The 14,977-nt window shown below is 41.4% G+C and overlaps 1 protein-coding gene across 1 annotated transcript in view; it reads right to left on the bottom strand.

Moving 5' to 3' along the window:
- Positions 1 to 14,977, bottom strand: part of COG5 (component of oligomeric golgi complex 5) — a 225,643-nt gene that overhangs the window by 129,926 nt on the left and 80,740 nt on the right. Inside the window, exon 7 of the mRNA XM_069977427.1 lies at positions 9,851 to 9,981. Within this exon, the coding sequence (XP_069833528.1) occupies positions 9,851 to 9,981 (131 nt within the window). The remainder of the gene's footprint in view (positions 1 to 9,850; positions 9,982 to 14,977) is intronic.

Below are 14,977 nucleotides of genomic sequence, written 5' to 3'. Positions count from 1 at the left end.
ATCAAACGACCAACGTCATATCGTTCATCGTGCTGACAACAAAATCATTGTTAATCGTTCACTCTAATTCCGCATTTGTTCACTAATCCTTCAGTGTACCTCCACATTGTTCCTTCATTTGCTGGGATCAGATGGAATAACAATCGTTTATCTTAATTTTAATAGTAAAAAAAATAGGACCCTTTGTCATTTTCCATTCCTGACTGTGTTCTCCACAGGTATAAAAATGCAGATTTAGCAAGTGAGGATTATATGACCTTAAGACACAAGATGATCTGCATCTGACAACAGTAATGTGAGCATTTTTCTAGGGGGCTGGTCCTGGTTACTGATGCTTCTGGGATAATGCATAATATTATGTAAATGAGACCCTATTACATATATAGAATACACCAGTACTGGGTGGGCAGAAAAAGTATATAGATCGGTCTGAAAAGAGACAATGATAGCACAGTCTTGCACAATTTCATACTCCTCTAAATGTACACAGTCACATTATAATGGACACCAGCCAATATCCAGAGTACCTGCCATATGAAGTATGGAGAGCAGCTAGACTCAAGGTCCTGATAGGTTATCACAGGTACAGTATCTATGCGGACTGCAGTGCATTCCACAGCTGTTGGAGGGTGTATGGGATGCTAACAACAGTCAAGCTGGTTCCTTAAATGCTTGGGTTCAAGTCTGTAGAAGTAGGGGGCCATGGTAGTACTAAGAAATTTACAACCCATTTAAGACACTTATAGCCATATGACATTGTTGCATTGTCTTGCTGAAAGGTCCCATGTGCCCTAGGCAAGCTATCAGAGTATATAGTTATATGTGATCTGCAGGGAAGGATTCATACCTAAATTCAGGGTTCCTTTCACATGGATGAGTGGGCCAGAAAATGCCAAGAAAAACATTCCCAAGACCATAATGCTGCCACCCCATTGCTTGTGTTCCTCCAGCAATGGTTGCAGGGTGTTTGGTCTCTGATGCTTCTTGTCTGATGACGTCTGTCTTATGAAGCAGGAAACGTGACTTATCAGAAAAGGCAGCTGAGGTAACCATCTGTCTGCTTCAGAGCCCCATACCCAGTACCCTGGTTTATTTTTGTACTGAGATGCTTCACTGCAGCGTTGGTTCGCCCTTGCCCATCCTTATAGTTGGCTGTAATCTCTCACATCAATGGCACATGGTTCTCTCCTGCTTTTTTACCATTTATTTGTAATGGTGCCATTTGTCTTCTTATAATACACTTTCACTACAGCAGTATACAAACAAAATACAGTTTGCATAGATTTAGAAATGCTGTCACCCTAATAAGGCCCACACCCTACTAGCACGGATGCTTAATGACCGCGCGGCTGCCCAATCTCCGCAGGTCCTCAGGGACTCTGCAGGGACCCTGAGATACCACCCTTCTGACATCTCCTCTATTTTCCTCCAATACTATTCTAAACTTTATTCTCTCCCGTCTTCCTTACCCTCGGATCCCGAAGCCCGTGCCCGTTGTCTCTCGGAGTTCCTTGTTGAATGTGGCCTCCCGTCTTTGGCTGCTGAGGCACTTGAGGAACTAAATGCTCCGATCACTGCGGAAGAGCTTACAGATGTTCTTAAATCCCTCCCAACGGGGCGGGCCCCTGGACCAGATGGGTTCTCTTACCTCTACTACAAAACTTTCTCCTCAGAACTCTCCCCTAAACTACTTTCACTGTTTAATTCCTTCTTACAGGGCTCTCCTATCCCTACTTCCATGTCTCACTCTTTCATCACTCTTATCCCCAAACCTGGCAAAGACCCCATGGACTGCGCAAACTATAGGCCCATAGCCCTCCTGAATTCGGATTATAAAATATTCACCAAAATACTAGCCACCAGATTAGGCTACTGGCTACCCTCCCTTATTAACGCAGACCAGGTGGGCTTTGTACCGGGGAGACAGGGTGGAGACAACACAAGGAGAGCCGTTGACCTTATAGAGGTGATTAATCAGCAGGAGGACAGTGCTCTCATGTTGAGCCTTGACGCTGAAAAGGCGTTCGACCGCCTTGGGTGGTCCTTTATGTTCGAGACCTTGAAATGCTTCGGCTTCACTGGCTCTTTCATGACAGCGATACAAGCATTGTACTCACGCCCCACGGCAGCACTCAAATTCCCCCATATGATGTCTGAGACCTTCCCTCTTTCGAATGGTACCCGCCAGGGGTGCCCTTTGTCCCCTTTGCTTTTTGTTTTATGCATAGAGCCCCTGGCGGCGGCGATCCGAAATTGTCCTGACATTAAAGGGGTCTCGGTAAGAGGGAAAGAATTTAAAATTATGTTGTTTGCAGATGATGTTCTCCTCACCCTGTCTCACCCGCTCACTTCCTTACCAAATCTCCGAGCGTTATTAACTAATTATGGCCGCTTATCGGGATACAAGGTTAATACCTCTAAGTCGGAGGCTATGCCCGTAAATTTGTCTGGGCCTCTGGTTACCCAGCTTAGCTCCAACTTTAAATTTAAGTGGACTCTGTCCTCTATTAAATACTTAGGTGTCCGCCTCACCCCCAAATATTCCACATTGTATTCTGCCAACTTCCCCACACTCTTTCGGGAAATACGGGCTCTTATGTCCAAGTGGACCGCACACTATATTTCTTTGGTCGGACGGGTGGCGGCTGTGAAAATGACTATCTTGCCTAAACTTCTATATCATTTTGAAACACTTCCAGTCCGTATCCCCCTTTCCGAACTTAGAAGCCTTCAAAGAGCCATATTTAAGTTTATTTGGGCCTCTAAGAGACACCGTATACCCAGCTCGGTCATGATGAGTAGCAAATCCCAAGGGGGTCTGGCGGTCCCAAATCTCCTCCATTATTACTGGGCCTCCCACCTACGCCAAATCCCAGCATGGTCCAGATATTTGGCTTACAAGAAATGGACGGAAATAGAAAAGATATGGCTGGCTCCATATCACCCTAACTCCTTTTTATGGCACACCACGCCACCCAGCTTCACCCATCTTTCCCTACTGGGCCCTATACGTTTCTCTCTCCATATATGGTCTTCGTGTAATGCCAGGTTTGGGTTGACCTCCCCAGCCTCCCCCCTAAACTCCTTTTTACTTTTCCCTGACTTCCTTCCGGGACTCCAATCTTCAACTGTCAAACTGTGGGGTTCAAAGAACCTCTTCCAATTTGCTGACATTGTCGACCCCCTGACTCGCACTCTCTTTCCATTTGCCAAGCTCACGGACAAACACGCCCTTCCATCATCGGAGAGTTTCACATATCTCCAGCTTCGTCATTTCATGCTGTCTCGCCTGTCGTCCCTTACGGTCTCTAAGCCGTCTGCTTTCGAGCAACTAGTCAGAAGGGGGACTTCGACCTCTGGTCTTATCTCCGATATCTATCGCATTCTGGGTTCGCCCGCTGGGGATGTCCAGGTGAGACACTCGTATATGGCTAAGTGGGAATCCTGGCTGGGGCGGACACTGCCTCCGGAATGTTGGACTGTCATTTGGGACCGGGCTGCCACTTCCTCGATATGTACCACATATAAAGAGTCCCATTATAAGGTGATGATGTTTTGGTACCACACCCCAGAGCTGCTCCATAAGCTTAATGCCTCAGTCTCCCCACTATGCTGGAGGTGTACCAGAGAGCGGGGCTCCCAATTTCATATTTTCTGGGAGTGTGAGCTTGTGCGGCCCTTCTGGACTGAGGTTTGTGCTATATCGTCGGTGGTCCTCGGTATGAATATCCCCTGTGAGCCAAGCCTTTGTTTGCTCAACTTATTCCCTAAGACCCTTCGTAAAAAGAGAGCCAAGTTATTACTGGTCTTACTAACGGCTGCAAAGTCTTTGATCGCTAAATGCTGGAAGCAGTCCTCCCCCCCCTCAATCCAGCACTTCAGGGAGAGGATGGGGGAGCTACGCTCCCTGGAGCGTCTTACGGCATCTTTGAACAATAAAATGGAAGCCTTCGACCAGATTTGGGCTCCTTGGGATTCCTATAGTTCTCCTTCAACATCCTCCAGCGGTATATCCTAGATCCCCCTCCCTCCCCCTACCTTTCCTGCCCACTGTTTCCCCCTTCCCCTTTCAATGTTATGTCTTTGTATGTCCCATGTCCGTGTAAAAGGCTGGATTGCTAAGTAGTTCCTTTTGTTTCTTTTTTTTGCCTTAGATCTTCCGTAGGCAACAATTAGCGATCTGTGTACTAATTGAGCTCTAGGGGACAGGTAATGCTGTTAGAAAAAGTCTATCTCTCCTTCGCTCAGGTACTCTAGTTAGACTCTGTTAAGTGCCTTTTAAATTCGGTCCCGCTACAATGGTTCCATGGAAATCTTTACGACCTGTCTTGTCTGTCTGACTGTTTGTATATATTGTTGGAAAAATTAATAAAAATTTACAATTAAAAAAAAAAAAAAAGAAATGCTGTCACCCTTGTCCCAAAAGTTAATAATCTTGTTTTGGAACCCAAATAAATTACCCCTTTTACCCATGACATAAACAAGGGATGTGTGTCATACAGAGCACACCATATATACCCGCAAAGCAAGGTAACAACTAAAGCCAGGCCAAGTTGATTCAACTTGATTGTGTTTTTATTAAAATACATTTTAAAAACAAATATACTGTGAAACACTGTGGTATTGCGGTTTATAGTTTAGGGACAGGACAATTACCAGTAAAAGACCCTTTTACGTGGGCTATTATTGGCCAAATGAATGTTCATAGGAACGTTCGTTTCCTACAAATAATCCCAGTAAAAGGGCCAACAATGATCTGACAAAAAAATGCTTGTTCATCAGCTGGTTTGTTTATGCATCCCTAAAATTGATTCTAGTATGCCACACACATAGCCTTTTGTAAATCGGCATGTACAGCTCACAATTTGGGATGAGCAAATTTACAGTAGGAACGAAGTGAAGTGATTAAGTGTAAGAGTAAGTGTAGTGAACATGTATAACTTTCATTGTATCTGATGGCCTGTAAAAAATTCAAACCATTGTTAACAAATATATGTTCCTTAAAAATCTCTCCATTCCCAGGCTTATAGCGCTTTTACCATTTGGTCTATGGGGCTGTGTCAGGTGTCATTTTTTGCGTCATGATGAGTTATTTCTATCGGTACCTTGACTGCGCATATACGACTTTTTGATCGCTTTTTATTAAAATTTTTCTGGATTTGATGCGACCAAAAATGCGCAATTTTGCACTTTGGGATTTTTTGGCGCTTACGCCATTTACCGTGCAAGATCAGGAATGTGATAAATTAATAGTTTGGGCGATTATGCAAGCGACAATACCAAAATATGTTTATTTATTTACTTAATTTTTATTTATAACATGGGAAAAGAGGGGTGGTTCTGACTTTAATTAGAGGAGGGGGCTTTATATTGATGATAACACTTTTTTTTTCTTTTACACTTATACTAGAAGCCCTCCTGGGGGACTTCTAGTATAAGTGCACTGATCTCTCATTGAGATCTATGCTGCATAGATATGCAGCATAGAACGATGAGATAGGCACATTGATTGCTTCTAGCTGCTGCAGCCGGATGCAATCAAGTGCCGAGCCAGGATCAGCGCCATCACGGTGCTGACCCCGGACGCAGTAAGATGTGTGGTTCGCTCCTCCGGGACAAGGAGCGATCCACCCCACTAGGCACCAGGGATGGCTGCATTCAAGTAATCGGATGCAGCTGTCAACTTTGACAGCTGCATCCGATTACTTTATAAGCTGGCACGGCGATCAGACCGCGCTCTGAACACATCGAGGCGGCCTTGGACGTACGGGTACGTCCAAGGTCGCCTGAGGGTTAGTTAATGGACTGGTCAAAACAATCACGAAATCTCGTCCTCACTGAGCTCTTGTGGCATGAGCTTTTACAATAAGGTCAGGTACAAATGTCTTAAAATTTAAGCACACCTCTGTGACACGGCCACAATTCTAATTTTATTAAAGAAAAGTTTATTTGTGATTGTATGAAATGTAAAAGTAAGGCTGGGTTCACACTAACGTTTTTCTTATTTGTAAACGGATCCGCCCATATTAGTTGAATGGATAAGCAAAAAACTGATTTGCAGACTGATTGCAAAATCAGTTTTTGTCCATCCGTTTGCATCAGTCAGTATCCGTTTGCATCAGTCAGCATCCGTTTGCATATCAGTTTATTTTTTTTCTTTGGTTTCTCACTTCTTATGCGCATGCTAAGAGACAAAACTGATGAAAACTGTTAACTTGCAAACGGAAATACCTTCTGTTTAGATCCGTCCTCATTGACTATAATGTTAAAAAAAACAGAAGTGCACTTTCCGTTTGTGTTCCGTTTTTTCAAACAGAGGGAAAAAAGCAGCATGCAGGATTTTTTTCCATTTACAAAAATGGAACCCTGACGGAATACATGCAAACGGAGCACGAATATGAAAAACGGAGCACAATAAAAATACATAGAAATTAATGGGGTGTTGGACGTATATGTAAGATTCCGTCAGATGTTTAAAAACGGAACAGCTAAACGGAACTGTGGCAGAGAGAATAACGGCAGTGTGAACCTAGCCTAAGATGTAGGTTGTATGAGATAAAAGAATTCTTAACACTTCTTAAGGTAAATGCATTTCTTATACTCCTGCTACTGTACATGTTACTAGAAGAAAATCTGTTCAGATACAAAAGGTTAGAAGTCTGACATTAATAGCTGTACTGGCACAATCATTACCATGTCTGCAGCATCAGATGAAGACATTTGAAAAGGTGTTAAGATGTAATAAATAAGACACGTGGGGAGAACAGAAGGATAAAGCTCAACCTAATATACAACTAAATGAACAGACAAGTTTGAAAAGAGGGTTGAATCAATCTACGACATCACATGTTTTGCATATATCAATATCCTGACAATCATCCTTTACATCCAATGACAGTACCAGTTTTGCAAACCCTGTTTGTCTTTAACCCCTTAGCGACCCATGACGTATTTAATACGTCATGGCGCCGCGGGGGGTGTTCAGAGCGCTCTGAACGGCGCTGATCCCGGCTGACACGTGCAGCCGGGCAGTGCCTCTGTTAGCACTTAATTAATTAAGCACTTCAATGCAGCTGTCAAACCTGACAGCTGCATTGAAGGGCTTCAGACATCACATCCCTGGTGTCTAGTGGGTCGGATCTCCCCCCCACGATGCGATCGCGGGCGGGAGATCCGTTCTTCTGGCCATGCCGGGCCTCAGCGTCGGAATGATGCTGATCCCGGCTCGGCAATAGATTGCTATGGCCTGCAGCAGGCCATAGTAATCTATGACCGATCTCATGGATCTTTGCTGTGTATATACACAGCATTGATCTCTATGAGAGATCAGTGCTGTCTATATACAAGTCCCCCAGGGGGGCTTATAGTCCATGTAAAAAAAAAAGTAAAAAAGTGTTTTTATTAATAAAAAATCCCCTCCCCTAATAAAAGTCCAAATCACCCCCCTTTTCCCATTTTATAAATATAAATTAATAAATAAATAAATAAATAAACATATTTAGTATCGCCGCGCGCGTAATCGCCCGAACTATTAATTAATCACATTCCTGATCTCGCACGGTAAACGGCGTAAGCGCAAAAAAATTCCAAAGTGCAAAATTGCGCATTTTTGGTCGCATCAAATCCAGAAAAAATGTAATAAAAAGCGATCAAAAAGTCGTATATGCGCAATCAAGGTACCGGTAGAAAGAACGCATCATGGCGCAAAAACTGACACCTCACACAGCCCCATAGACCAAAGGATAAAAGCGCTATAAGCCTGGGAATGGAGCGATTTTAAGTGACATATATTTGTTAACAATGGTTTGAATTTTTTACAGGCCATCCGATACAATATAAGTTATACATGTTATATATCATAGTAATCGTAACGACTTGAGGAACATGCATAACAAGTCAGTTTTACCATAGGGCGAACGGCGTAAATGCAAATCTCCCCGAAATCAAAACAAATTCATTTTTTTCAATTTGACAGTGCAAATGATTTTTTTCCGGTTTCACAACATATTTTATGGAAAAATTATGCCTGTAATTGCAAAGTACAATTGGTTTTGCAAAAAATAAGCACTCATATAAGTCTCTAGGTGAAAAAATGCAAGCGCTATGGACTTTTAAACATAAAATGGAAAAAGCAAAAGCGCAAAAACGAAAATTGGCTTGGACCTTAAGGGGTTAAAAGTGCAGGTGTAGTGCATGCACATTATTATAATCTATATTTACCTTTTATTGGTTATGGAACTGCATGTCACAAACGAAGCAACCGAGTCAAGGGTCGTATTACACAGACAGATTTATCTGACAGATTTTTGGGACCAAAGCCAGGAATGGATTTGAAAAAAGGAGAAATCTCAGTCTTTCCTTTATGACCTGTTCTCTGTTTATTGTCTGTTACTGGCATTGGCTTAAAAAAACCTGTCAGATATCTGTGTGTGTAAAAGAACCCCCGATCTAGAGGTGGTAGAAAGTGTCAACCTGTCAGGTCAGCGCTTGATTGCTCCTTGTTCCACGCTTGCTGTTTGTGCTATTACAGGCACAGACATTGAGTGGGAAGGATCGAGGGGGCAGCGGCCAGCTGCGGGAGGTGGCCCCTAGAAGAGAGTGGTGGTTTGCTGCCGCTGCTCTTATTACAAGGAGCAGCGGTCAGCAGACCGCTATTGTCATAGTGTATTTAGAACATGCTGAAAGACAACGATCAGCCAACATTGTGTATATTGGCTTATCGTTGCTTTTTAACATAAACTATACAATTAAATAATAATAATTATTTTTATTAAAACAATTATCGCACGAAACGGCGAGTCTTCAGACCCTTTCACTTTTTCCATTTTGTTGTGTTGCGACTTTGCGATCATATAAAATATAATTTTTCCCATCACTCTGCACCTGCAGGTACCGATAGAAAGAACAGATCATGATGCAAAAAAAATAACACCTCACTCTACCCTTACCAAAGGATAAAAGCGTTATAAGGATGGGAATAGTTTTTTTTAAAGGGTTTTAATTTTTTAAAAGACGTCAAAATAAAAGTTATATAAATGACATATCATTGTAATTGTACTGACTTGAGGAACATATATAACATGTCAGTTTTACTATAGAACTAATGGCGTAAACACGAAACCCCCTAAAATGAAAACAAATTCCCTTTTTTTCACTGCACAAATAAATTTTTGCGGTTTCACAGCATATTTTATGGAAACATCAAGTCTGCCACTGCAAAGTATTGTTCTGGCTTCTTCCATGTACAATATTGTAATTACCATTTCGAGATATATATATGTATACATTTTAGGCTAAGTTCACACACAGTAAAATAAAAGTAAAACAAGGCCATAAAATAAGGAAAAATTATGGGTGTTATTTAACAGTGTACTACCTTAAAATCTATGAAAGCAGGTATGTCTGTGGACAGACTGTGAAAAAAAATGTTGCACTGTGTGCACCAACAGCTGTTTTTTCACAGATTTTATTAGTGTTAAGGGGGGGGGGCAAGATTTACATACTCACAGTGGGATGACAATCCAGCTGCAAGTATGTACTCTCATTGAAAATGACAGGGATCGTATCCTCAGCTGGTACATGTGATACGGAACGTGTGAATCTAGCCTAAAAGCAACTTTTAAGGCTGAATTTTATTCTTTACAGTTACATTTTGTTTTATTGCAGTTTAAAAAAAGAAAAAACGGGTATAAGGACCCACAAAACAACAACAGCAAAATTTGAAATGATAGAAATCTGCACTGAAATTAATGTAGTACAAAAAATAAAGAAGTGTCTGTTCTGTAGGAATGAAAAAAGTGGTACAAATAAAACCTATTGGTCTAGTAATGAAGTAAAGAGGCTTACTTACCTGGGTCTCAACACCCTGCTCCAACAGACGCTTTGCCTGGTTTTCAACTTCAAGACGTGCTCTACCAATGAACAGCAGATCGTTCTCAATAACTTCAATTCCTGAAAGGTCCACTCCTTGAGAAAGGTAGTCTAGAAAACAGAAAGTATATTTTATATGGTAAAATATATAATCGAATATGGTGACAGAATTTCAGCAGTTGCAAAAACATTAAATGGTACACAACCAGAAAAGAGCTGAGAATGCACAGCCACCTAATAGAAGGGGCTGGGTGCACAGTTACTATAAAGAAAAAAAGAAAATCAAAAAAGAAAATCTATATAGTACAATCAACTGGCACACCAAGCAAAAATACACAAAATATATATACTTTATAAATCAAATAGTCAAATATACATAAGTACATAACATACAAGTACATACAAAATACAGAAACCCACCCATAAAAACAATTAAAATACCCCATAGTCACGTGATGTACTGGATAAAGACAGCACACTTCCCGTCCTATAGCGTATGCATGACTGTCTCTGGGTCAAAAAATGGAAAAACCCCAATATACAAGTGGCTAATGAGAGAAAACCTGCCTAAAAAGTACTAAAGTGCCTGTGCATAAATATAAGGTGCAGTAAACAATATATAATGTGCAACACAAAAATATCCAGAGTGCACAAAAAATAATAATAGCAACACCTAATCAAAAAACAAAACCACAAGTGTAGTACAAATAGGGAATACAGGTATGTAGTATCACCAGTGAGGATAGAACTCGTCAGTCACAGGACCGGGTGTAAGAAACCCCACGCTTTCCGTCCGCTGCCCGGACTTTCTCAAGGGTGAGGGTAAGGCTGGGTTCACACTGCGTTTTTGCAATCCGTTTTTTTCCATCCGTTTTTTTTTTTTTAAAACGGATGAAAAACGGATTGCAAAAACGGATGCAGTTGTGTGCATCCGTTTTGATTAGTTTTTCCATTGACTTCCATTATAAAAAAAAAACGGATCAAAACGGATTCGGACACAAACGTTGCTGACACTTTTTTTTGTCCGTTAAAAAAAACAGATCCGTTAAACGGATTGCAAAAACACAGTGTGAACCCAGCCTAACCAGTAAGGAACATATATTTATGTTACCAAGAATTAAATCATGAATTGAACACATGTGGGGTGGTGGAATTCATACCTGTGATAAGGACTATCTCCCTTCCTGCATATCACGGCATTGAAAAAATGGCCGGATTGGCATCAGGAAAAGCCTAGTTCACATGCGCAAGATGGATCAAAAAACGGAAGTGTGACTAGGTCATAGCGAGGCTTGGATTAATGCGTTCTAAACCTGCACAAAGCGGGTGGAACGCAATATGCGTTCCACACACATCGCTCAAGATAGAGCGTAAGCGACTATAGGCAACCGGTATGATGCACACAATGGTACAGAATGCATCAATGTGTGCTGGTATGAGATCTCATAACCAGTCATATAGACATCGATAATACAAAAATAGAAAAACATTTAATGGAGCAGAGTTGTGCATACTGCTATAAAGAAAATTAAGGGTGGCTCTATAATTTTATATAAATTCTCTACAAAGGCAAGTAAGGGCAACTTCACATTGATTCATTGATCCACCATAGCCCCTATTTGCACCAGATAAAAAACTAGGATTCAGTAAAACAACAGAAAATAACTATGATAAAGCCAACATCATTACCATTTTGGAATATGGGGCAGTGGATGGAATGCTGAATGCAACTTATCCAGCTGGTTGCATCCAGCATTCCCTTTCTGGATTGCTACAGATCACTAGATATATGGGTGCAGGCCCTCTGAGCAAAGTTTAAGAGCGATGTGAAAAAAGAGTGATAAATAATTTATGAGGACATTCTTTGTATACTGACTATACAAAATTGCTACAGGGAACCTGTCACACTGAATACTCAGTCCAGCAGCATGTTAGAAAGCAGGAGTTACTGAGAAGACTGATATATAGTTTTGTCAATGACTGAGTACAACTGCCTACATGTCAGCCTCGCCCAGAATAAGCATCAGTTTACATGGGTAATTGTCAAATTTCCCACAAAATTATTTCTACAGTAAATCTGCTCAGCTCCCCCCTGCACCATGGAGATTGGACTGCATTTTCATTGAGCGTGGTTCCCTTTAAAAAAGAACTTCAGAGATGAAATTCGTTCTATCATTCCAGAACAAGGGTGGAATTACCATATTTTTTTTTTCACAAATGTAACCAGGTATATTGTAATTTATAATGATTGCATCCTTTCTGTAATGTTTAACCAGCCTTTTCTTGCATTTAAGGCCTCATTCACAGGTCCGTAAATTTGCCCCGTAATTGTGGATCCGCAATTGCGGACAAACTTAGGTCCCATTATTCTTTCTTTATGTGCCTATTAACAAGTCCGCAAAAAAAAAAAAAAAAGAACATATTCTACTGCAGCACAGAACACCAATAGAAGTCTTCGGGATTTTTTTGCAGACGTTACATTCGTAATGTCTACACAAAAATAAATTTTAAGAAATGCTTGTGCATTGAAAATATGTTTAATTTAACATAATACATTGGTAAATACCTAGTTTTCTTTGTGACACAACCCCTATAAGCCAGACTCTCTTTATTCAATGCAGCTAACTTAGCGGTACTGATCATTGGTACGTTTCAATGGACCAGAACTAAAAAGCAGCCAGCACTGAAGAAAATAGATAACAGGTAAGCATTACTCAAGGATGGTGACAAAAACATACATTTTTAACTGCAGATAGAAAAACACATTTACCCTGACTTATGCTAGCACTAGAGACGAGTGCTTCAACGGGCGATTTGCTCCTCTCTAGCTAACAGTTTAAAGCGACTTTGTACCCACTATCTGCCCTCCCCAAACCACTTGTACCTTCAGATAGCTGCTTTTGATCCAAGATCTGTCCTGGGGTCCGTTCGGCAGGTGATGCAGCTATTGTCCTTTGTGAAGACAGCGCTGGTGTTTTCAATGTGTCTGGCAATTTGTTCTTTTTTCCTTTCCCGGCGTGCTACTCCATACTAGCTTGCAGTCTTCGGCACCAGGACCATTCTGAGTCTACATCGGTACCCAATTTCAGGGGTGATATGCATTAAGCCCAAGGGGCAACATGATGAGCCCCCAACTTACCTCACCTTCCTTTTCCCTTACTGTACGGTATCACACAAGGTGCCGCCTCTTGCCTGTTCCCTTTTTTCTCTTCTCTATTAGGATTGCCCCTGGAAGCACTTTCACTATTCATCACCTGTGTGAACACTGCACATGAGCTGGATCGCTAAAGCACCTGTGCAGTGTTCTGACAAAGGATGAATAGAAAAAAACCTGCCCACGGGCATTCCTAATGGTGAAGTGGGCGGGGAGGGAGACTAAGGGGTGGTGCAAGTCTAATGCACAGACACTCTAGGCCACGCCAATTTCACAGGGCTGCAAGTTTAAAAGTTGTTTTTTAGGACAATAACTGCATCACCTGCCGAACGGACTCCAGGACTTGGATCTTGTATTAAAAGCAGCTATCGAAAGGTACAAGCGGTTTGTGGGGGTCAAATTGTGGGTACAGAGTCGCTTTAACTATCTAAAAGTAACAAACATATATTCTATGTGCTATTATTTACATCTGGTTATGCAATGCAAATCAAGACAGTATTTAAGCTCTCTATTATAAGCATTTCCCTGCAAGCATTTCTCCTTTTTTCCTTATGTGTCACTGTCAAAAGTTTTCAATGGTCCAGGTCTGAGTGTTCAGACCCGTAACAATCATAAGAACGAGCAGGGAGAAGACGCGCTGCAGCACATCCTCTCTCCGTTCTGAGTTATAAAGGAGAGTTAGGTTTATAATGGAGCTCTAAGGAGTCTGACTCTTTTTTTCGAACTCAGAGCGGGGAGAGGACTCGCTGCAGCGGTATTTTCCCGACTCCTTCTCCCAAATCGGTATGCTTTTGAACACTCAGAGCCAGACCGATCAAAACTTTTGACATGTCTCAGTAAAAATTACAGTATGTGAAACATATTTGGAGAAAGAGAAATGCATTTTCCTTCTGCTAGCATTAATGCCCATTTCATATGCAAAAATATACAATGTATCAGTCCGACCACTGCTTTTAGGGCAGAGTGGTGGTCAGTCGCCTAGACAATTAGCTGTTAATGGGATAGAAAAAGCAGGCATATCAGGAGAAGGACGCAAGTTTGCTAAATGAATGTGTTTGCAAAAGAATTTACCTTGACATGCTGTACAAGTTTAAGGCTGGGTTCACACTACGTATATTTCAGTCAGTATTGTGGTCCTCATATTACAACCAAAACCAGGAGTGGATTAAAAACACAGAAAGGCTCTGTTCACACAATGTTGAAATTGAGTGGATGGCCGCCATATAACAGTAAATAACTGCCATTATTTCAATATAACAGCTGTTATTTTAAAACAACAGCAAATATTTGCCATTAAATGGCGGCCATCAACTCAATTTCAACATTTTGTGAACAGAGCCTTTCTGTGTTTTCAATTCACTCCTGGTTTTGGTTGCAATATGAGGACCACAATACTGACTGAAATATACGTAGTGTGAACCCAGCCTAAATATGTTAGGTGACATGGGAATACCCCTTTAAGAACACTGGTGAGTTTAATGCTCAGCAATGTTTGGAGGTCCCAGAAAAGCATTTGCTAAACTTGTAAACTGTTGTTCCATTCATTTGGGGGACAGTTGACCTTCTTTCTCTCTACTAATGAGATCCCGATGGACAGACCTTCACCCTCATTTTATTGTTCCACCAGTAGTAAATCTCATTTTAAGTTGGCTATACAGATTAGATAAATGTCGATCCACTGGTATGGCTGGATCTGCTATATGATGGCCTACTGTCTTTCCCTGGACAGCAAACATTTGGGGAGATAATTGCTTTAAAGCACATACATAGTCTAAAGGCCCTATTACACAAGCTGATTATCGGCTGTTACGGACGATAATCGTCTTGTGTAATAGAAGGCAACGATCAGCCGACACGAACGATGTCGGCTGATCGTTGCTGTCATTTGTCTTTCAACATGTTGAAAGACAAATGACTAATATAGCAACGATCTGCTGCCGTTGCTCTGTGGAA

This window comes from Dendropsophus ebraccatus, chromosome 1 (genome assembly GCF_027789765.1).
Source record: "Dendropsophus ebraccatus isolate aDenEbr1 chromosome 1, aDenEbr1.pat, whole genome shotgun sequence".
Taxonomy (NCBI): Eukaryota; Metazoa; Chordata; class Amphibia; order Anura; family Hylidae; genus Dendropsophus; species Dendropsophus ebraccatus.
The sequence above is the reverse complement of the archived record's forward strand: the minus strand, read 5'-3'. Positions and strand labels throughout refer to the sequence as shown.